This window comes from Hippocampus guttulatus, chromosome 16 (assembly GCF_054856545.1).
Source record: "Hippocampus guttulatus isolate MCC_2025c chromosome 16, RoL_Hgut_1.0, whole genome shotgun sequence".
NCBI classification, from domain to species: Eukaryota; Metazoa; Chordata; class Actinopteri; order Syngnathiformes; family Syngnathidae; genus Hippocampus; species Hippocampus guttulatus.
Window position 1 is genome coordinate 6,981,941 of NC_141276.1, and position 24,032 is coordinate 7,005,972.

The 24,032-nt window shown below is 42.8% G+C and overlaps 2 protein-coding genes across 2 annotated transcripts; both read right to left on the minus strand.

Annotated features, from left to right (window-relative positions):
• Positions 1-1,314: 1,314 nt before the first annotated feature.
• On the minus strand, positions 1,315-14,767 carry hs3st2 (heparan sulfate (glucosamine) 3-O-sulfotransferase 2). Its single transcript, XM_086133331.1, has 2 exons — positions 14,132-14,767; positions 1,315-4,250 (listed from the first exon to the last, which is right to left on the minus strand). Exons 1-2 carry the CDS (start codon positions 14,587-14,589, stop codon positions 3,632-3,634), a joined length of 1,077 nt encoding a protein of 358 aa, XP_085989457.1. The 5' UTR covers positions 14,590-14,767; the 3' UTR covers positions 1,315-3,631.
• Positions 14,768-21,590: 6,823 nt separating this feature from the next.
• LOC147192795 (metalloproteinase inhibitor 2-like) lies at positions 21,591-23,272 on the minus strand. Its single transcript, XM_086133013.1, has 5 exons — positions 23,027-23,272; positions 22,498-22,574; positions 22,330-22,432; positions 21,907-22,028; positions 21,591-21,776 (listed from the first exon to the last, which is right to left on the minus strand). Exons 1-5 carry the CDS (start codon positions 23,151-23,153, stop codon positions 21,609-21,611), a joined length of 597 nt encoding a protein of 198 aa, XP_085989139.1. The 5' UTR covers positions 23,154-23,272; the 3' UTR covers positions 21,591-21,608.
• Positions 23,273-24,032: the final 760 nt, after the last annotated feature.

Sequence of the window (24,032 nt, forward strand, 5' to 3'; positions counted from 1 at the left end):
AATAGGAGGTGAGTTTGCTGTAATTCAGCAAGACGACAGGCGTCGGGAATGAGGCTCTCTCATCATGCTCGATATAATATACATACTACATATTACAATTAGGGATATTTGCATGTTAAAAAAAGGGAGCCTTCTGCACACCTCCGCAGACTTTCACTGACCTTGCTGAAACTATTGCAGAATATTGGGGAGAATTAAAAACATTTCCATCCTTCATTTTTTTTCAACACCTGGGCATAAATCTAGCAAACAGAAGCAGACCAAAGGGATCTCACGACATGAAATTAACATTTATTACCTCTTTTTGAAACCGATAACGTTCACTCTTATAGTAAGATTCTGTTACGAAGAAGTCATCCTACCCATGTAGTAGCCACACTAACGCTAGCTCAGTTCCACAGCTGTTCGTGGGAATTTTAGTAAAGTCGTGGCTACATTCACATCTTGCTAGCAGCATTTTTATATTTGATAGAAAACTGCGACCACAATAATAAACATTACGAATACATTCCTGCCATTGGATCTCATTAGTTTGTATGAGGTCAGCGCTGACAGACAGGGAATGGGGACACCGGCTGAATTGAAATTCCCATTTTCTCTGGAAGGAGAAAAAGAAAGAAAAAAAAGTCATAATGGAAATGCTAAACCTGGGCAGACGCCCTGACAAGTTGGACTATCATCTCACTGATGGCCTTCGCTTGGAGAAGCCATCCCAGAGGCTCTACATTCATTACCAATAGTTCGCTCTCATTTTGAATGTGGCGTACATCTATTACTTCTGTGATTGCATGCAAATCTATGACAAACCGTGGCCCGCATTAAGAAGCAAATGAACACTAGGAGAGAAGAAGATTCCCCCCCAAAACTGTTGCGCCGAGCAGATTTTTAATCACTTGTCAAATAGAAAGTATCACATCACCCAAACTTTGTGAGTGTAATGTCATCAAGCCTTCAGCTTTCTTGAAATCGGCAGGGAGGGGGAAAAAGAAATATAATTAACCGACGCGAGATAAAGTTGCCAAACACGACGCGTCTGCCGCTAATGGCTGCGCGAGACGCCGACGTCTAGCGCAATTGAACCGTCAATCAAAATTTCAAAAGGAGAAAAATTCTAAATAGCAGTCCGAATCTGAGTTCAAGTGGCTCTTTTTTGATTTTGTGATTGATATGTTTTGTTGTAATATGATGAAATGCATGAAGACAAACTACCCATTTGGTCAGTGTCCTGTTGTGTGAAGGCAGTGGACCCAGAAGCAGGGTGGACTGAACCAGAATGTATTCGCAAAAAAAAAAAAAAAAAAAAACACTTGCAGGGGTACACAGGAAAAACAACCCCCCCCCCCCCCCCCGCCCGTTCTGGCGGCGCACGTCCTACGGCTATCACCTGTTCCTGCGCTGCATGTCCTGCGGCCGCCACCCATCCTCTTTTAGGCGGCGCACGTCCTACGGCTGTCACTTGTTCCTGTTCCTGTGCTACACATCCTGCGGCTGCCACCCATCCTCCTTTAGGCGACGCACGTCTTACAGCCGTCACCTGTTCCTGTTCCTGTTCCTGCGGCCACTATTGGGTGTTTTAGGTCCTGATTTTTTTTGGGGGGGGGAGGTTGTTACTTTTAATTTTGATCTTTTCATGACTTTGTTCCCCTGCAAGTGTTTTTTGTTAATAAATTTTGTTCAGTACACCCTGCTTTTCCTGCCTCCCTGCGTTTTGGGTCCACTACCATTACGCACACTTGTTTTCTTGTTTTGACATTGGACAATAAACCCAGCGAGTATGGGGGTGAAATCAGATGGGTTATCGCTTTGACAATATCTCCGGAGACTCTGATGTTCAAGACTCTTAAAATCAGAGGAAATGTATTGTGAATTGTTTTGGACTATCAATTGTGTTCCAAACAAAATCCCCAATAGTCTGGAAAAAAAAATCTTGCGGGTTCTTGCTTGGACATAAGACTTCTCTTGGAATGAAGAAGTGTGGACGTGTTGAAAAGTGCAGGTGACAGGTATCGATCTGAACTTTGACAACAGATTCCTTATTCATCTTGTGTCAGATGCTCAAAATCAATTGTGTTCTTGCTTTGACATTGGACAATAAACCCAGCGAGTATGGGGGTGAAATCAGATGGGTTATCGCTTTGACAATATCTCCGGAGACTCTGAAAAGAAAACATGGACTGATTTAGACTACCAATTGGGTTCTGAACAAAAGGAGTCAAAAGACAATCCGAAAATCATTTGGGGTCTTGCTTTGGTGTAGCAGTTCATTTCGAACTTTCGAGAGACGACTATGTCTTCGGTCTGGTATGGTTAAAAATCTATATTTGGGAGCCTGAAAAGAAGTCAGAAAATAAGCAGCGTTCTCGCTTTTTTGGAGAAGTTCGTAAATGTTGAAGATCAGCCCAAAAACTTTCTCCGGTTAAAAAGCACGTTTTCGTTTCAACTTTGACATCAAATAGCCTGCTCATCTTTCCTCAGGTATCAAAATCAATAGTGTTCTTGCTTTGACAGTAGCCAATTAGCCCAAAGATCAGTTAGACAGCTCAGGGAACATGTATTGATTTCGACTGGCCCACCTCAGCCAACTTGTGTCAAGAGATTCAAAATCGGCGGACAGATCTCGCGATAGAAACATGCACTCGACTATTGAGTCAGGCCGGTCAACAGTAAACATTTATTTTTATTTATTTTTTTGTGTTGCTTTCATTGTTGCCACTTGGACAGAACTCATAATGTTTTTTTGTTTTGTTTTTTCGTTCACCACCAGGAAAACCACGGGTGTATTCCCAGCGCGTTCGAAAGCAATCGGAGTCAATGAATATTAAAATGGTGGCATTCGCATGGGCGTGAGGCGCTAACGCGACAGAGGCCTTGAAGAATTAATGCACCTTGCCCGCTAATTTATTCATGTGATTTACAAGCGAGGAGCGGCTACACTTGATTTGATTTATTGATTTTTTTTTTTTTAGATAATCAGCAGCCATATGTTCCCCAATTTGGTTCTACTCACGACGGTACTGCCCATCGTCAGACAAAAGTGACCATTTTTTCATCAACCAATCAATGGAATGCTGTGTGTGTAGCTCCGCCCATATGGGGGTACTGTAGTCCATTGTTCCGTTGTTGTTGTCCGTCCGTTGGTTCCGTTGTTTTGGTACCCCATACAGCTTAACCAAACTGAACTTGGTGAATACGATTTCAGGGCTTTCGAGGATAATATTTGAAACTTGATGTGACACATTCAATTCCAAAATACATTTTTTTTTTTTGTGTTTTACTTTTCCTGTACATACCATCCAGTTTTTGTATGAGAACCCTGTGTTCAGCAGCTTCCATAAAGATTTTGTTGGTTGTAAGGACAAATTATTTGCATTCAAGCACATAGAGAACTTTTTTACGTGTGTGTACGTGACACATTCAACCCTGTGGCTTGGCTCGTGACAGTTCCAGCGAATGCCGTCTGTTTTGTTCCATAAATATTCCAGGGGATTTTTTTTTTTTTACGTAAATGCAAACAACTTCCTGGTTTGACAATCAGGTCTTTGGATGAGTTCATTTTTGTCGAGCAGCTTCCAATAAATTTTAAGAGGTTTCAAGTCAAAGTATTCATACTTGCCCAAGTAGAAGTTTCTGTTCAATCCCACTTGAAGTCCCGTCCAACTGTTTCAAAGAATTTGATGTTGAAGGGTCTATAAAACTCCTGCAGCTGCTCAATAACCTCCTTCTCTATTTGTACGTGAGTTCTGCCCTTGGACTTCCCCAAGCAGCGAGGCTGCCCGCTGCTCTCTGGCTTCTTCAGACACGGGAAACCCTTGGTCCTGTTGAAGTAAAAGTGCTTGTCTGAGATGATCCTCTTGAGTCCCAGGAAGTCCTGAACGCGACCCATCTCGCCCGCCGGGTCCGTGATGAGGCGTTCGCCGCTCACAAAGTGCATCTGTGAGAGGTGGAAATAGCGCAGCCAGTTCTCCAGGTGTAGAATGTACATGCCGATGCGGATGGCGTTCCACGAGGTATCCACGACGCCCATGCTCCTGTTCTTAAAGGCCAGATCTTCAAAGGTGGGGATGTCGGGCTTCTTTGATAGAGTCTGCGTGTAGTCCGAGATGGCCCGGGTGACTGGGTTGCGCACCACCACGATCAGTTTGGTCTGGTGGGACATGCTGGAGATGCGACGGGGTGCCTCCCTTGTGACAAAGTAGCTGGGGGTCTTCTCCAGCGTGATCTGACTGTCCAGTGTTCGTGGCATGAGACCCCTTGAGGTGAAAAACAGAACAAAACAAGTTGTTCATAGAAGTTAGATTAGGTACTGTAGTTGACTGGCAACCAGTCCAGGGTATACAGAAAAACGTTTTGGCATTCGGGGATTTTGTTTTTGGGCCTACCACGATTCATGGGAAAAAAAAAAACCCTTACATGAATAGTTCTGATGTAAAAAGGATAAAATCTCACGCTACAACAAATTAGCAGTCTCATTTTTACAATTTTGCCATCATTGTCCTTCGCGCAGTTTTTCTCCATCACCTGAACGTCTGCATACTGGTTGACTCTTTGTTTCTGTAAAAATCAGAGCACAAAACTCTCTACTGAGAGTATCCTTGCTCTCAGCTCATCCATCCATCGAGACCAGACGTTAGCTAGCAACAATGTTCCTGTCGCTCTAGCCTTCAGTTTAGCATGTAGCCTGCTCTTGCGCGTCTCTGTCTCGGTTACGTTAGTTAATGGATACTTCATCCACTCAATGACTCATAACAAGTTCATCAAAAGATATGAAAAGTGGTTGATTGGTGGAGTGGGTCATCTTGAAATTTCTCCTGAAAGCCAAAATAGCCCAAACGTTTTGTAAGTGGTACACAGTACATATATGATGACAAATATTGGAAGTTACAAGTGACAACTGAACATCAGGTAGTAGACACTGTAAAAGTATTAGCTCTGCTTCTCACACCAGAAAGCGTCGTTTTTATTTTTTTGCAATTTCTCACAGCTCTGTGCTTCAGTGTTTGGATGATTAAAGATGACATTTCTTCATGATGAGTGTGAGCAGGGTTCGATTAAAAGGTAACCTTTCAAACTCCAGCCATAGGTTACCTCTAAAGTCTCACCGCTATCGATCCGTTTTGCTTTATTCATCCCGAGTCGTCGTGGGCCCCCGGAGCCTTGGGGGCCGGAGAGCAAACAATTAATCTTTCCCAAGAATGCCGCCTTTTTTCCCCAGCAAATGGCAACTCATGAGCATTTTTCACAGGATTTGTGCGTACGCTTGTGGTGATGATTGCAACAGGGGCGTGGAAGGTGTCTGCTTCAGGCTGTCAAAGCACACACAAAAAGGGCTGACAGTGTGAAAGTTCACAGATGGAGCGTCTTTAAATAGTACCAACACTGACAGGTTACTTAGAAACACACAGACTACCTACCGTATTGCACTGCGCTGTCTGCATTCCTTTGCTTTGTACTGTGGCAAATTAGGTGCATCACAGCAGCTGTATTCAAACGAAAGAAGTAGGCACCAAGGCAATTTGGACGGACTGCGTGTGGGACATTATTTTCATTGTTTTATTGTGTGTAGTGTAGCTAGCCAGCCTGCTAGCTAGATAGCTAGATGGATGAATAGCTAGCTAGCTAGCTACTACCTAACCATTGCAATTGGTTCATGCACCATTGATTTCCAAAGTACAGTAAATATTCCCATCCCCGGAATTCTATAGAAAGGAATGTCCTTCACCCGGAATAAAAACCTATGCATTAACATTTTGACTACGATATCACGTGTTAAGCGGAAATTTCACAACCCGTAACCCGGATGGAGTTGTAATGCCGCGGGAGCTTAAATACACGCAACGCCCACCCGATGTGACGGAAAAGACTGACGCTGAAACAAGTTTTCACTTCGCGTTTTTCATCAGATTCTAAATGACGACGTGTAAGTGAGTTTTTATTGCCGTGCGTTTTACTGTAATTGCGAAAGATTTAAACTTTATTCACTTACGTCGTGTAGATCATGGCATCGAAACGTAGAAGAACTGTAACAACTGGAGCGGAGCGAGTGAAATGCATCCGTTTGAGCAGGCTGGACACAAAGTTAAAAAGATCCAGCAGACACTTGGAGTCGGAAAGACGCAAATTTACGAAACTTTAAAAAACAAGGCATCGATTCAACTCCTGATGACAAGCCACCATCCAGCAAGGAAGCAATGCAAATGGCAACAAAAATCCTTCAGTATGCACAAGAATTACCAGACATCAGTGATCAACGGGGCAGTTACTTGCAACTAGCAAGAAAACTGTAAGACACGCAGGCAAACATTGTCATAAACCAAAGAATGCATCCAATGCATGTGATTTTTTTGGGATACACCTGTATTGCAGTTTTTGTTATATAAACAGTTTTTGGACAGTATATTTTTGTATTTTATTGATTGTGTTGTTACACATGCATTTTGTCAACATACTTGCAGGTTCATAAAGGACATGTACCATGCTCATTTCCCAAATGAGGAATTACTGTTATCGGGACAAATTGGACAGCGCAAACACGAGTCCGTACTAGAGAATATTTACTGTACTGCAACTGATTAACTGACTGACCAATCCACCAACCAACTAATTAACTAACTGAATAACTGATTGTCAGAGAGATGAACCAACCACTCTAGCCATTGACCAACTCACGAAAAACAGACCAACCAACTAACTGACTGACAGACAGACAGACTGACTCAGCGATAAATTAACTCAAACATACAAACTTCTCATCTGTAACTAAGAAGGTGGATAATAAATAACAACAAAAAAAATGTTTCCGTTAGTTCCCTTAGTTACTATTGTGAAAATGTCCAATCAAATCTGCATCAAAAACGAACGTTTTGTCCTCTATTAAACCATCTGCATTGATGCGCAAACTGATGAATGACTGACACACAATGAACCAAAGTGACTACCCATCTTTCAAACTCCCCAACCTGCTTACAAGATTCACGCTACTGTGAAGGAATTAAAAATAAAAGCTGACCCAAACCGTACGGGTACTGAGAAGAAGAATCATTTATTTTGGAAAAAGTCTTACATCTTTATTTTCTGTTACACACCCACACAGAATTGCACACACACACTAAGTTGACGGTGAATTAAAGTTTAAGTCAAGATGCATTAGGAGGCTTGGCGGTGACATTTTAATGACTTAGAGAAAATGAACCCGAGTGAGGCGAGGACAATGCGTTCGATACTGTTAACGCGGAGACTTTGCCGCATGCTCTAAAATGCTTGAACGGTCCTGTAATTGCTTACTGTGTACTCACCTGCTTGACAATTTTAATTAGTGGTTAAATTGTTAATGAGATATACAATTATACATGCAGCGTTTTAAATAATGAGGAGTTTCCAATGAGTTAGCCATTAGACGGTACGGTTGTTAATAGTGGCATTATTATTTAATAATGCATTATCTATTCAATATGTGCATTGCATTTAATGAGCCATGGACAATCTGTTCGAAAAGACTGCGTGTTTATTTTACACCACACCAGAGACCGCATATCGTGCAGACTACCTAATGATGTCTTGAGAGTGTGAAGCCGCACTTTAGTGCAACGAGGACCTCTTTGACCTTGAGACACAATCCGACAGGTTCTGTCCTCAGCAAAAGCTGAGATACATTATTCTCTTCACTGTCAGAATCTAAATTCAGTGCAGTGTTCCATTTTAGGATACATCGTAGAGAGTCTTAAATGCTTATCCTGTGCAGGCGGAGCTGGTGCTCACCTGTGCCAACACAGGCTGAGAGGCACTGGAGCCGAGCGGGGCGGCACGTTAAAGACCTGCAATCCTGCATACAGTCACACACTCGCTCCTACAGGAAATTTCTTGTCTCCAATTAACCCAACTCGATTGTTGTTTTTGGACTGTGGGAAAAAAGACAAAAACCCATACGCAGTAATTCTCTTCCAATGTAGTTTTTAAAAGATCAAAAGCAGCCACGGTAATTTTCGTGGATGCGCCAATGTAGATCAACCAATCAGATTGGTCATTTTTGGCTCGGCAGAGTTCATTCGGCACAATTATAACAGCTCCGGAGACCTTGTGAACTCTGCCTAGCAACAAGTCACACGGTGTGACCAATTCATGATGAGGCTCGACACAGAAAGGTAGCTGTCCAATCACTGCTCTCTATTACACCCTTCACAGCGGAAAGGGACCATGACCTGATGGTACAAAGCAATGATATATTCAAAGAAATGTCCTCAAAAGTACTATGACATTCATGTGTACGTCCTCTTGTGAAAATACCAATTACTACTTTCCTTTTATAGCCAATTCGTCATGTTTTTGACTGAGTTATACGTCGATTTGTCTTTTTTGAATTCAATACGAGATCGCAAATGCCTCGTTAGCTTCAGTCGGGCACATATTGCCCGTCTAGCCGTTAGCGGCTAAGCACGTCCAGCACTGCTAATAGCAATCAGGACCTTTCTTTGAAGCATGCTGAGGTGTTTCTAATTCTTTCCAATTAGAGGACGGTCAAATTTTGCGTTCAAGAAACAGTCCCATTGCTACAAGTTACATTCGCCAGCGTATTCTGAAGGCCACGGGCAGATTTGATGGCAGCACATAGAGGCTAAAATGTAATTGGATAAAAAAATAAATAAAATAAAAAATCAAACCTCCACATCTATAAACTGGACGCAATAAAGAGAAATGCTACAAAATAAAAATAAGGTCGAGTATAACTTCTCTGCGTAGACCAGCAGAGAAGGCACTGCTCACCTCGATCAAGTTTTACCCTCTGTCATGTGTCATGATGTGAAACTCTCAGCGAGAAGGAGCAAACAAAAACACGCGGCCTTCGAGACGTCTCCTCCACAGGTACTTTGGGTCAAGAGCGGAACACAAAGCGCCCGCTGCTCCGTTGCATAATGAGCGCTCACGACTAAAGCGACCTCCGAGAGCACCCGGCGGCTGCTTCGCTCCGTGATTTATCTCGCTGCTGCAGCGTGATAGGGAAGCGAGAGGTCTCGGAGGTTCACACCGGCTTCCCTTTGGGACGCGGCTACATCGTTATGGAGGAAGACGACACCCATGTCTTTTAATTCAAAGCGCCGCGGACTCCCTATTAGGCTGTGATGCCGCCGCGGTGTGCATCTCGGCTGGGATAACAAAGCGACTCACACCACAACAATGCGGTGACTGTGGTTATTTGCCTAATTAGTACACACACACGATGTAGACAAAATTATTGAGAAAAGCAGTGCTCGGCTCCTTTTCAGAGTGTATCTGCGGGGATTGCTTCCTTGGACAAATATGAAATTCATATATTTGACCAACCTCTCTAAGATTATTTTCAATTGAACAAGCTCACATACAAACATAAATTTAGGATATTGAAAATGTTATGAAAGGGCTGCTAGCTTTGGGCTAGGGCCTATATTAATTGTGATTTAATGAAAAAAAAATGGCCTTTGTCGCTTTCTGGACAACAACTATTTGTCGTTGTAAGTAAAAATAATGGCACCCATTAAACAATATGCACCCTCCGGCTCCAAAATCGTGGTTGTCCGGTCTCTTGAGATCTTCAACTAAATATTCAAATATAGGGCAAGGTCTTATAGGATTGTCATTGGATTAATTTTTGTCCTGAATACTTTAGTTAACTCATTCACTCCCAAAGACGTTTTTAAACGTCTTTTCAGACTTGGTCTAGAATTGGCTGGTACTGAATGAGTTAAGCGGCCATAACTACCGAAAACAGCTGAAGACGCAGGTGTGTACAGGGAAGGTGCAGATGTCACATTCATAATGTAACAATCAGGCAGTCCAAATGGAGTTCTCGCCACACATTAGGAAAGCAACTTGTGGGGGAAGAGTCGTGCCCCATTTGTCGCGAAATGTCCCAAAAAGCTGACACACCGTGAATGGAAAAAAGGTTTAGCTGGAAAGTGGAGAGAAAATGTCCCCATCTTGAGTGATTCTCATAAAGTCTCAATTGATGCACCTCGTTAAAAAAAAAAAAAAAAAAAAGAGAGAGAGAGAGACCAAAAAAAGGCATCTTGCTCTTTTCTCAATATGACAAATAGAACGTCGACAGCTTCTCCATTATTAAAAGTATCACTCTAAAATTAGAGCTGAAAAGACGTCCGGTCATGAATCAAAATGCAAGACTTTCCGACTGTGGAGGGTTCAGCTCAGATTAAAAGTGCTAAATGTAAGTTCAAAGAAAAAGTAGACTAGTTCTGCTACGCTAAAAAAGAAAAAAAATTGCATAAGACACTTTGACCTTGAAAAACGCTTGTTTTTCAACCGGAGGGCCTTGACTTTGGAATAACAAGTAGTCATAGCTTGAAGTGCGGAGGGAAATGACTGACATTTGCTCTCCCTGAGCAATAAGACTGTGAATTGAAGCCATTTTAAGGGCTGTCACATTAACAGCAGGCAGGAAAAACGAATCAGCCGATGTCGTGATGGGGCTCTGATAGCCTTAACGGCACAGTCAACAACAAATCTTAATGTAACAAACCAAATCATGCTCATGGGATTCAAAAACAAACACATTTGGTCAAGTTTGAGTTTGAATTCAAGTCGACGACCAAAACCTTCCCCAACAGCCTGACAATCAATTCATACTCTGACTGGTTTTGTCACGAAAGTAATAAATGAACCGTGTGCTACCACCAAATGACACCAAGACGCATTGACATAACATAAGAATTTGACAAAAATTTCGAAGATAAGTTTAGTTTGGAAGAACATCTGGAAATTAACCCTTCAAAATAAAATGGCAGATTTGCTATATCTTTTTTTCGGGCATGGCTTCTTGAGACTTTTTTGTGGGTCTCCTCATAGTAGACATTTCTATCAAATTCCATGTTGCTCCGTTAAACAGGTTTCAGGGGGCTGAATTAAAAAATAATAATTTATAACTGAGCATGCTATTGAACAAAAATGACCGCTTCCAACTAAAATCACCGATTTCCTGTTCTGTTGCGGCATGGCGCCTTGAGACTATGTTTTTGTGGGTCATGAAAGACTTCCAAATTTCATGTTGCTAATCAATACTGTTTTCACAGGTTACATTTTCAAAACCTTCAAGGGGGGGGGGGGGGGGGTATACTGATCCAAGAACGATCAAACGTCCGTCATCATTTCATTCTTGTTCATCGGAAACCTTGAATTTAAGAAGCGGCAGCAGCAAATTTGGATGCACGGGATCGCGGCAGAGTTTACTGTACAGCCTCCAGCAACGTAGCGGTCAAGGGTATTTCTCGGTGCAGGCGGATTGTGTCTGCTTCACTCGTGCCTTGGATATTTGCCATATAAAAGGACGTAGAGACATGATGATCTTGGCGGACATGTCGGTTCACCAATGGGGGCGTGGCGATTAAAAATATATATTTTTTCGGATTTCCGAGTGCTAGGATATCGTATCATGTACCCGCTGCGGGGTTATATACATGCCAGAGCGCATTCAAAAACATGAGACTATTTATTGGCGCAGCATGAGAGATGGGAACCACTGAGGAACTCCCGATATCATATGATACTGATCGTGTCACACCAAGGTGATGATGTGATCACTGAGATGCAGGAATAAAAACTGATTCGGCTGCAGGATGCGGCTGTGGGATGAGGAGGGGCGATGAAATAGAATTAAAATGTCATGCCGGTGAGAGCAAGCAACGTTACCACGATCAGAAATGTAGGAGCACTATAGAAATGCGTCGCGGGGGGGGGGGGGGGGGGGGGTTCTTTGCTAAAGGGATTGATGCAAGTGAAAACGTGAGGGACACGAACAAGGGCAAAAGAAAGTGAATAACAAAAAAATAAATAAATACAAAGTACAAAACGGAGTTTTCCATCTTGTAAATGGAGTGACGTGAATTTTTTTCGGGAACTGCAGTTAACCTCATCGTTACAGAAGTGAGTTCTAATGTGATTGTAATGAATTGTACTGTGTCGGCGCAACCGATCCCGAGGTCAAGAATTATAAAATAAATACATAAATAAATAATTCAGAAGTTGCAGTTGAGAGAAAATCAATGGGTGACATTTTTCGTAATTGATTACGCGAGCCATTCATCAAACTGAGACGCGGTGAGGGTCTGAAATTAAAGTGTCAATTAAAGTTGATTTGAGTAAAGACGACGGCGTCAAACCATGAATGTGCCAAACGATTCATTTTGACTCCCGATGGCTGTTATGAATTTTTTTTTTTCCTCCCTGCATAAACATCACCAATCTGGCCTTCAACGCTCGACTTGTTGGGCCGTGGTGCCTTTTCCAGAAGACACGCTGGAATGCACGCTTACAACCATCAAACATAATGAAACATGATGCCCAGAATGTTTGAGCGCCCTCGTTCGTAGTCGGCGCACTCATATTCATCTGATGTCCTTCATTTGGATTTTGATACATGCTCGGCAAGTGACGCCAAAAAAAAACAACCTGCAATTATGAAGTGAAGGCTCATGGTTTGATATCACACACGTTCACCACAAACGGAATATATGCCTGTAGGTAGTATTGTCTACTCTGCTTGTATGCGTTGCTGCTCCATGTGTAAAGAAGCAGTTTTTTAAAGGTTTATAACTACTGTCAGATCTATGCAAATTTCTACGACGTTTCTCAAGTTACAGTTAGCATTATGCTAGCTGACTTGTCAGACAGAAAATATGATTTGGTTGAACGTTTTGGTGTTTAAATATACAACGTTTGACGAATTTTTTTTGTATCCGTTTTATGTTTGCATTAAAATGTGGGAGGCGTCATCTAAAAAACATGGTCTCTATATTGCAGATTTTCAGGTGGAAGATTTTTCTATTCACTCTTCAATATTCTGTATGTCTGCCATCAAAATGACTTTATGCTTATCGACAGGAAGGGTGAAATAGCCGTCCCTCAAAGCCACCCCCCGCCAACCCCGCCGCCCCTTTACACACCACTGCACCCCTGTCTCATTCCAATGTTTTTCTGATTCCACAGTTTCCGCGTTTGGGGAAACGCGGCTTTACCCCATGGTAGATTCCAACAAAGTTACACTTTTCAAATAGGCCAACTTCAGAAGAGTTCAACAGGAAACTTTGCATTGTTGTTCCTGACATGTTTCAACGTTTGCTATGTGTCGAATGAAATTTCCATTTTCCAACTTTCTTGAACGCAGCTTTGAATGTTTGTTGGAGTACACATTATGACACACTCCAAATGGCATAACTTCTGAGGCGTTACATTTAGAAATCCCACAGTACATAAAAAGTTGACATCACATATTTATTTTCCCACATTAATGGGTTCATCCTGAATGTAAAGTCTAAGCAGCATTCCACTGTACGATTCCGATTCCCCATCCAGTGGGCACCTGATGTCAATTGAACATTAACACGACATCAATTGATTGATTTTGATGTCATATGAAGGTTGAATTGACATCAGATTTGCTTGAATGCAGCATTAATGTTTGTGGTTGGAATGCAGCAAAAATCCAAATTATGAATGAATTGCCGTTTTACATTCATCACTGGCGGTAAAACGTCAGATGTCACTGCATGGGCTTGCCAAAAACAAATTTCCCAGTGGAACTTTTCCAATTTCCCAGTTTTATAAAATGCAGCAACAACTTCAGAGGCGTTTGACTTCCACAGTGGTGTACATAATTAATCTAATGATTATTTCATGCATCTTTCACATCCAACACGATTCCACTGTGCCTTTCTGCTCTGCACACTACATCATTTATAGGCTTGTCTAAGTACTGGTATAGAATTTGTATTATTTATTTTTCGGTGTATTTTTAATCCGAACACAAATTGAAGGTGCACCGCAGTTTCGTTGTATTTGTAGCGTACAATGAAGGTAAAGGCTTTCCGTTTTATTCTGGTTGATTCTATTCTACTCCAATTCGACTCCATTTCCCCTGACGTTCATGATATATACTTCATAAATGTCTCCATTCAATCACACGGACTTCCCCAAATACAAATGTCGACTTTTAAATGTGACTTGGCAAATTTCCCAGGTTTCCCAAAAGCAGCATTTCCGTATGTTGTCGCAAATAGTGCGCATACGTCAGAATTGATGCAAATGAACGGTGTGAATCAAACGTGAAAGAAAGAAATGTTCAAAGCTGAAAACTTGACTTTGTTTTGCCCACCTGTACCAGTCGAGTCCTCGGTCGTAGTTGCGGTCGAAAAAATGGGGTTCGGTTCCGAGCGCGCGCACATCTGGATGGATCCGAATGAACTCCAGCACCGCCCTGGTTCCTCCTTTCTTCACTCCCACTATTAAGACGCCAGGGAGTTTTTTATTTCCGTACCTTTGCGCCAAACTTGAGTTTCTCACCCAGCGAGACGAGGGAGAGGGAGGAAGAGGTCCGAAAGCACCGGGAGGGGCTCCGGCTGCGGCGGCGCGGACCCACCGCAGCCGGGCACACTGCTCCGACTGGGCGAGAAGTTTCTTCCCGGCCGCGTTGGGGTTCGGCGGGCATCGGCTCCCCTCGTACACCCGACCCGAATTAACGGTTGTGCGGCCGAAGATGATCGTGTAGCACAGGTAGGTACACGACAGCGAGACGGTCAGCATGAAGGCGGACGAGAGGATCCGCTGTGCCATGTCTCCATGAGGGTTCAAGGTTCTGCATGGCGCTCCATTGGACCCGTCCTCCGACAACTCCTTTTCATCATCACCATCCTCCTCCTCTTCCGAAACTGTGGCGCAAATGTGTGGTCCACTGGAGTCGTCTTAAGAAGAATCCCAGAAAAGCTGCACGCTCCAAGTCCACAAAAGTCCACCTTCCTCATCTATCGTGGACCTGGAAGTGGTTCTTCTGGTGACGCTCACCCACCTATGCAGACTTCAACGAACCTCTGACGTCATCACAGGGATGGGTTCATATCTTGCAATATGAACACAAAAGTGCTTCGTGTTGTCACGTACTGAGACTGAAGCATTTTGCTGGTGTGATTTGACCAGAGGTGGCAATCTATTTAAGTAGAAATATTCGATACACTGGCAACCTCTCAACGGGGAAAGTTGTTACTTCTTAGAAAATGTTGGTATCACTTTAAAACAATTGGTTTAAAAAAAAAAACGCATTTTTGGGTATAAAAATTGGACCACAGCTACTTGAGTCATTTTGAAAATCCAATTCTTTAGGTTGTTTTTTTTTTTGAAAGAAAAAAAAAGATAAAAGTTGGGTCAAATTGATGGTTGGTCCCTGTTCAGATTTTTTTTTTTTTTTTGGGGTGCCAACTGTTTTTAGAATCTGTGTTATTTTTCACCACTGCTCCATTTAACTCATCAGTATGGGTAGTTTTTGCCCTTCGTTGGATCGAAATCTTGACCCAAAAATAACTCAACATGCTCCCTTTTGGACCCAAAGCTCATTTGCTATTTAGCCCACTTTGGTTTACTTTTAACCCAACACTTTCAAGAGTGACATGCACAGTTTAAAACATCACGACAACACTGTGCCTGCAATGCAGGAAAATTAAAACCTACTTAAAAAAATGATTGAATTGAAATTTATTGCACCCTAAGTTACAAGTATAAAAAAAAATCTCATCTAAATAAAACATTTTGGGGGGGGGGGCAGTTCCAAGATTAATAGCAAATGTACATAAAAGTTAAATACAACTGAAATTTGCTGAACGGATGTGCTCTACTAATCCAGCGCTCAAAACGATTTGCTGTATGGGAACATGACGGCTGACATTTTGTCTTTTCTGCTTGAAAATATTTGAAGTTTGCATGTTTCAGCCTTTCCGAGCGTGTCCGTCGGAGTTGGTCAAGCCTAAACTAAAACAAGTCGTCTCAATAATAGAGCAAGCGCAAAACAATTAACAGCCGGGGGGACTTGGCGAAGCTGAAGAGCAATTATGTGCATATTGATGAGCCAGTGTTGCTTGAGAAGCACTTACAGCCTGTCCTCACACTTCCCTGTCATTTCTCTCTGCATCCAAAGACACGCTAGCCTCTTTGTTTTGCTCGGATGTAAATCACAAAAACGACGTACTGTACGTCCACTATGCGCAACCCAACCCCAAATCCATTTTGCCGTGCTTGCGCGTGCGCCGTTTTTCGCTGCCGCTTAATCGCCGTTGAACCACCAGCTGCTTCCAGAGACTACGGTCCCTTGGTGATTCACAATAAATCAGTCCTCTTTAAATTCAAATCAACCGTCGCGAATCGTCAACCTTGCCAGGCCCCCCTGTGGAAATGAAACACCTTCAAGGAGATCTCTAAACTTTCTTACTCTTATGGAGATTATAGGATCTCAAGCCCGCCACACGGAGAGCTGACAGGGTTTTTTTTTTAACACACTCTGTAAAAATAAAATAAAATAAAAAAACAGTGACATTATACAACTAAATTATGTGTCGCACCGGCAGCTGCGCTTCTGTACTGTTTCATCTGACAGATGATGAGGCTCAAAAATGCGAGTTTACAGTCAAAACGTGTCAACACACATCCGAGTGTTGTCAGTAGAATCGCAGCTGTCGGCTGGCAGCACCCGTTGCTCATTACCCCCACCCCCCACCCCCACCCCAGCGTCCCCAAACCAATTTTATCTCACAAAGATCCAGCCTGGAGGAAAATAAACGGCTACGGCAACTCTCAATCGGGTACGCACATAGAGACGATCAGACCTAGCTGTCGCGGCATATCGATAATCAGGGGTAATTTGAGCCCGATTCTCTACTTCTGGTCCAAGTCAAAAAATGAGTGATAAAAAGATTATCCTCTGCGATTATCCTGTGGTGTGGAGTGTGTTAAGAATATTTCGTTCTAAAGGCTGAGCGATGTCTTTTTTTTTTTTCATGGTAGGTGTCGATCTGAATCCAATGCACAAAGTCATTGTTTTGCTTATTGTGTTTGTTGACCAAAAAAAGAAAAAAAATGTTTTTGGGCAAAGTGGCTGAATTTCTTAAAGCTTTTATAAGAGAACGGAAAAAGATGTTTTTCTGTTGAAAGGTGTGTGTATTCTTTTATTTGGTAGGTCTGATGTAAATCATCGAACACAATACTCGGTGAAAATGCGATGCATTCTAGGTTTGCGATCAGCGCAAATGGCTGACGTTGAATGGGTTAGAAGGTCACTGAAAAGAATTGCCTATGCAGCTTTTTTGATGTCCACAATTTGAACCAAAAATGGATTATTTCTTATGGGGGGTGGGGTGGGGGCGCCTTTCAAACAAAAATTGCTTTCAAGGGAAATTGCAATTAAAAAGCGCTCGTGTAACGGGTCATAAGTCATTTTTAAGACTTTTCTTTCTTTAAATGCAGTATTGCGGACATTTATTACGCTCCGCTGACTCTAAAACTGCCTCATGGAGAAAGCCAATTCATCGAGTCGTGACAGAGTTATTTCTCTGTAGCAGAAGGCGATGCAGTCGCTGAGGCCATTATTTAATAAAGAGAGTTTTTCTATCCATCTCTAGCCTTGTGAAGAAAACAGTGGATGATTTAATATGTTCATCTGTGTTCCTTCGGGCCAAACCCCGTTTTCTCGCACGGCTTAAACGAAACACGGCACCCGCTGACTCCAAACGACCAAATGATTTCATTAACGGCGGACTGCGGCTGTCTGACATTTACGTGATGAGAGAAGACGCAAAAGGTAGTCGCTTTGCAAATGAACAACAGCTTGAACGGCGCGCTAAAGTAAATTAACTTTGAGCTAAGTCCTGCGGAGAACACCACGACGGTGCTTTCCTGTAATCACGCAGCTCGTGGGATTAATTTGGAATGAAGCATTTGTATAAGCCGCGGCTTCCAGTTTGTTCCCCTACATAATCATGTTTGGATCCATTGTGTTGTTATTACTTTATTTTAGTACACACAAAGAGCAAAACCTTCCTGGGTGCCAGAACATGATTTTGTTTAAAAGCAGCCATCAATGGAAATGGACTTTCCTGAGATCTATGCACAATGGAGACAATATTTTGTCACAGTGCCATTTTAGAAAAAGAAAAAAAAAAGAGGACTTACAGTACAGTAGAAGGAGACACGCTAGTCAACTGGTTAGCACGTCCACCTCACAGTGCAGAAGGTGCAAGGTTCCATTCCGACTTTGGCCTTCCTTGTGTCACCCAAAGTCAGTTGGGATTTGCTCCAGCATGCCTCGAGACCTTCTTGGGGATAAAGCGGTTGAGCTAATGGCTGGATGGACGGTACAGTAAATTCTCTTTGTCGTTCAGCATTTGCAAAGTCACTTCATTCTTTTGTCTGTTTTTCTTTTTTAATTTGTTGAAAATTGCGCTAATTCGCAGTGCTATAACAGCTATTACTTTGGCACCATCTTGCTGTTGTTGGGTTTAAACAATTGGGGGGGGGGGGGGGGGTCCCCATCTGCATTTAAGATGGCCTGTTTTGTATGAGAGGGAACAATACAAGTGAAAGTGAAAATAATTTGGGGGTTTGAACAACCTATGTAGTCTGCTTGATGCCAGTTTGTACGAGCGTGTCATTTAGCTTGTTATGCTAGCCATGACTATTGACGAACCTGTGATGATGGTTTGTTTGTTCTGAATCGTCTAACCACTTCACAAAGTTGTTTATGAAACGTGAGTTCATGATAGTGTACGTTCTGGATGCATGATGCCGATGTTCTGCTGATGATTATTTTTGACAGGTCAGATCAAAGTGAAAAACTCGACCGGTGGCCCGCCCGGGCTCCGTCCTAATTACCCTGCAAATAGCGGAGGAAATTAAACGACCAAGTCAATCTTTTGTCTGTTATTTCTGTCTGTGGGCATGCAATTTTGTCGGGTCAGGGTGGAGCTATAGTTGACATCACCACCCTCAGCCACTCATCCGCCATGCTACCTGTGCCACTTACAATAAAAGTAAAACCAAACAAAAAGGAGATCCAATAGTGAGACCAAGGAGTTGCTGCGACTCCCCCCCCCCTTTCGTCTTCTGTTTTCTTATGGATGCAACAAGTACCAAAAAGTCAAACATCCCCTCAAAGGCCACAGAAACAGCAGGCTACCACGCTACCTCACTATTAGCTAATTGCCGTTGACATTTAGTCCGGGCTGTTAAAATCAAAAGCACTTCTTTCGCATCGCTTACTTTTGTCTCATCACAATAGGGGGGGGGGGGGGGGGGGGGGGGGACACGTCGGGCAAATAGCATCGCTCGCCGGCATCCGCTGAGCATCTCAATGTCTGGCCTAAAAAGAAAAAAAAAAAACGCTGCAATTATCCCGCTGTTTGCCTTGACGGCACTTTCCAAACAGTCCCTTCCCGAGTGAAGGTTAAGGCCCCGCCCCCATCCCAACTCTCCAGGTGAAAGGGGTTCTTTGCTCCAACAGCTCTGGACTACTTAAGCAGCTTTCAAACTCATTAGCAAGCCTTCGGGATGACACCACCTTATCAGGTTAATCGATTGCATGTTTTCATGAGTAGCTGACAGTCTGCAACTAGTTTGGCGGCGACTCAGGGTGTCGAAAGAAAAGGCTTGTCAGGTTTGGCTATTAACGGTAATCGGGATTCTTGAGCAAACCAAAAAATAATAAAAGTGTAATTTTTGGGGGGACATTTCACTCCCAACCATACTGTAGTGACTCCACTTTTAAAAAACTTTGCATCCCGATCAGGAATGCCGAGCCATGAGGAGCACAGGGACACATAGAGACACATTTGTAATAAAGGTTATTGAATAATTAACGTGCGAAGTATGCGGTTTAGATGCTGTGTTATGATGATGATGATGGTTTCCACTCAAGGTTAATTACAAGAGAATGTATCCCTTTATTTACCAGATTATTGTACAAAGAGCGGCTAATAAATGCAAATCCTGAAAGCCACTATATTATTGAAGCATGAGCGAGATTAAAAAAAAAAAAAAAAAGAATTACAGGGTGCTCTGACTCTCCCCCCCACCCCACACATTCACATGATCGACATTTAGTCACTCTCACCCGCATCGTTGTAATCCCGCAGGAATCGACCATCAATGGATGTTCTTTTCTGGGATATCATAGGAGGGGGTTGCTTGGCCATAGCCATGGCAACACATGGAATACTGTATTTTTTTTTATTTTTATTAAAGATTGTGATCATGCGACGTTCGCTGCTTCTCCCGGAGCCATGGCAACAGCGCCGGGCTTGTGATATCGTATTCTGACAAATTGATCGTTCAATTTTCTGTGTTTGGACAAAAAGGCTGTATCCGTCCGAACGCGTCCTATGCACAGATAGGGTGGAAAAGGGGAAAGGGTGGGTCGGGGGGGGCTTCAATCATTCATCACATGGTCTTGCATCAGACTCAGACATTCCACATGAAACACAAAGTCGTCTTTCCGCTTGTTTCTCTTCATGCAAGATAAGCAGACTTATGGTGTATCGAGTACAATGAAATGAGAAACACTGTCAGCTAAAACTTTTAATCAAGCTAGTGGTGTGCAAGGTGTGAAATGTGTAGCTTCACCACTCGCTCAAATAAGGTTCTAAAACAGACTGGCGCCTTCATCCCACTAAGGAAGCCAGCCTAGCCTGACTTGTGCCCCTTTGTGTGTGTGTGTGAGAGAGAGTGAGAGCAAGAGAGAGAGACAAATAGACGTTCACATACTCCCATGAACCCACCAGAGCCATCATGATCGCATTTAATGCCCACCCAGCTCTGAACTACACATTTTGTCCAGTCTGGACGGGTCTCCGGAGATGTTTCACCGGCGCAGGAGAGGAAAAGAATCTCATTGCGAGGACGGATTGCCAGAGAGACTCCAGCGGGCCTATAAATCATTGTTTAATCAGGGCCCCCCCCCCCCACACGTAGAGCTCGCATTAGCGTCGCCGGCCAGCCACCGTCGATGGCTCAGCCGCCACACTCATCGCTCCTAATGCTTACTCCCACCTTTATGTTGCCATTCCTTTTCCGATTTTTTTTTAACACCCCGAGCACATTCGCACGCACCGCAATGACTTATGAGGCCTCAGTTTAGCAAGCAAAGGAATGATTCTGTGCCCCGGTTTGCCCTATTGTTCCAAACGCCACTTTAGGCAGTGTTGCTGGGGGTGAGGGGGGGGGGGGGTGTTCCTTGAAGTAGATTATCTAAATTGATTTTGGGTGCAAACTAAAAAAAAAAATTAAAAAAAAACCTGGGTTGTTTTCCTAACCCGCTCATTGGGTAACTGGATTTGGAGCATATTGGCTTAATTTTGACCCAGTAGATTGGGTTGAAGAGTTCACTATTGACCTTTTTGGGGGGGTTTTCTGTATGAAATTACAGTAGGCTCAATCCCAAAAGGATGTGGCGTTTGTGCAAAATTTTATAAAGCATTTCATGGCATGTGATGTTTCTCCTTTGATGAAACGACACAGACACACAATTCTATTTACTTTAACCCCCTGCCTGCTATAGTCATAAGTAGTTCAGCAAAAAGTTTGGCAGCTATACATGAAATCAAATTTTGAACTTTTAGAACTTAAACAAAATAAATCTGTTCCTTGGCCTTTTTCATTTTTATGCATCACTACCTCCCTACACAATTTGACTAGGCAGACAAGTTAATGCTTTGGCCATCGTTATAAAAGCAGAAGTGATCAAGAGAAGAAAAAAAAATGCATTGATCTTTTTAAAGTTTATTTCAAAAGTTATGGCCTATGATGCTCATGAACCCGAATTAGGGCGAACCAGACGCCCTGGACCAAGCACAATAGCCGTAGCCTTTCTTGAGGCAAGCAAAATTTTGGGTCTGCTCGTTGCTAGCCATTTTTATCGGCAGGAATTGCGTCCACAAGCACTCAGCCGGGTTGCTGATACCGCATGGAACGGAGGTACAGCGTACGATCTGCGAGCGACCAAAGACAGGAAATTCATGAACATTGTAGAGCGATGACTGCGATTCTAATTATTGCAGATTGATTAAATGATTACGAATTCAGAGTTTGTGTTCAAAAAGGGCAAGATTTTGTTCTTACCTTGCAATCACAGCCCTTTTCATAGCGCCGCAACAGGCGCTTTTGTCCAGCGCTCACGGAACTCCACGGCTGAAAGAAATCACACCCGGTGATGCGCAGCAAGCCGTTGGACTCCAGTTTGCCTGTAATGACCAAAGAAAATACAAAAGAACGTGACATGATAAATCTCAACAGCCACAAAACTTGAAGGGAAGGCGCCACTGTGCAAAGTTAGCACAATAAGATTTTCAATTATAGTCAACCGCCGGCCGATTAGCCAACGCTCCCCCTTTGGACCCATCCATGCATTTCTGTGCTCCTCCTGCCACATTAGTGGCGTAGCAGCTACTTTTGGCCACATTTTGATAGCCAGGAAGAAGGGTTACAGTAGGCTAGGCTCATTCCAGGGATAACCATTTTCTATAGAATTGTTACACTCCTTACCCATGAGTAGATACATGGTTCCTTTTTTCAGAGTGACTCCACATGCTGCAGAGCTGGACGCAGTGTAGACGGCATCGAAATTCCTTTTAGGGCCCTTGAACATCTGGGGGCGGGGGGAGAAATTAGATTTGCATATACAGATACGAATATAAATCGTATGTCTTTTACCTCGGTCTGTTTGATGATGTACTTAATGAGTTGGTTGTCACTGTCAGTCTTCCTTCCAAATACCTTTGCCCCGATGACTGGAAAGTGTTTTAAAATATGAATTACACTTACCAAAAGTTTATACAAGGGGAAAATAATAATTTCAGACACTCAGCACCTCATAAAGCCATCAGCAAAATTTATGGTCAAAATTATTGCCCGATTAAAAAGACATTCTGAAATTCACGAGAAATGGCAACAGGTAAATTGTCTTCAATATTTAGCCAGGTCAAACTTTGGGTTTTTTTTTTGAAAGAATTACATCAACGTTACTGTGCAAACCATTTTGTGACAACGTACAATAGAAATGCCCCCCTAATTGACGACTTAAGAAGTATAGACTTAACCGCAAACACCAGCTTCCGAACGAACCAAACTAAATTGTTAGCTTGACAAAGTCAAGTTGGGGTGTCATTAACGCTAACAGTCTCTCAAAGTCATCTCACTGCCATTGATTACATTACAATTCGACTCGAAATTTACAACTTACCAACGTCTGCTTGACAAAACATCTCCTGCGGATGCCTCACGAGGCATTTGCAGGCGTCTGCTCCTTCCCGTAGCCGCCACAAGCACAGCAGCACCAAGGGTAGCAAAATGTTCACCTTCCAGCCCATTGTTGATCAATCAGGGTAATGAAGTCAAAGAAAGGTAGAAAGAGGGTTTGTTTGTGCAAACAAACAGCAATATTGTTCCGACAAAAACCCCAAAACTATGTTTCACAACAGCTGTTGACTTGTCCTACTCAGGTTTGCGAGGGCCTTTTTTATGCTGCAGACTCCGCCCACAATTAATCAACGTCACGCGCACACAATGTTTACAATTGACACAATAAATAAATAAATACTCACATAAATGAAAGGGACTATCTATCAGCTGGCTTGAATGTCATTTTTAAAATTTTATTTTAATTTATTTTTTGGGGGTGGGGGGGCTGTCGTCAAGGAAAGTAAATTGATGTTCAATCTCATTGTCAGGGTGACACCATCGCGCCCTTAATTGACATCAGCCACAGCTGTTGTCCTGTCAGCGGAGCCCCTCCCTCCGACCAAAAAGGACGGTTTATAATTAACTTTGAAAAAAAAGATCTTACATGTGAAAAATTATCAGAATGATAAAAGCACAACCATTTTGACTGACACTTTAGTGGTAAATTTTCATATTGCAGTCTGTCTGTTTTTTTATTTATTTAGTTTTTTTGGGGGGGGATAAGCCTGGCAGTAGGGGGGACCATGAGCAAGATGCTGCCATGTTATTGCAGTAACAGCAGCCTCTCGGAAACTGAGTCGAAGTACAGTGCAGGCATTCGCCAATCGCAAGCTCCCTCTAGTGGTATGTAAAGAAATCACAAGTCTGCAAACTCCAAGGTAAAGTGGTAGAACGCATTTGCAATTCATCACTTAATTGTTTTCAGACATTTATTCAGGCACAATTTGTCTCTTTTTATTGCAGTCCCATTCACCGTCCTAAAGGGTCCAATTTATTTATTTATTATT

What these genes read in the sequence shown, in the direction of transcription:
- hs3st2 (XM_086133331.1), bottom strand. Translation starts at nt 14,589, where the DNA reads ATGGCACAGCGGATCCTCTCGTCCGCCTTCATGCTGACCGTCTCGCTG. An exon ending in CGAGGACTCGACTGGTACAG is followed by an intron (nt 4,251 to 14,131) that starts GTGGGCAAAACA and finishes TTTCACCTCAAG; the next exon opens with GGGTCTCATGCCACGAACAC.
- LOC147192795 (XM_086133013.1), bottom strand. Translation starts at nt 23,153, where the DNA reads ATGGGCTGGAAGGTGAACATTTTGCTACCCTTGGTGCTGCTGTGCTTG. An exon ending in ACATCATCAAACAGACCGAG is followed by an intron (nt 22,433 to 22,497) that starts GTAAAAGACATA and finishes CCCCGCCCCCAG; the next exon opens with ATGTTCAAGGGCCCTAAAAG. An exon ending in AAAAGGGCTGTGATTGCAAG is followed by an intron (nt 21,777 to 21,906) that starts GTAAGAACAAAA and finishes GGTCGCTCGCAG; the next exon opens with ATCGTACGCTGTACCTCCGT.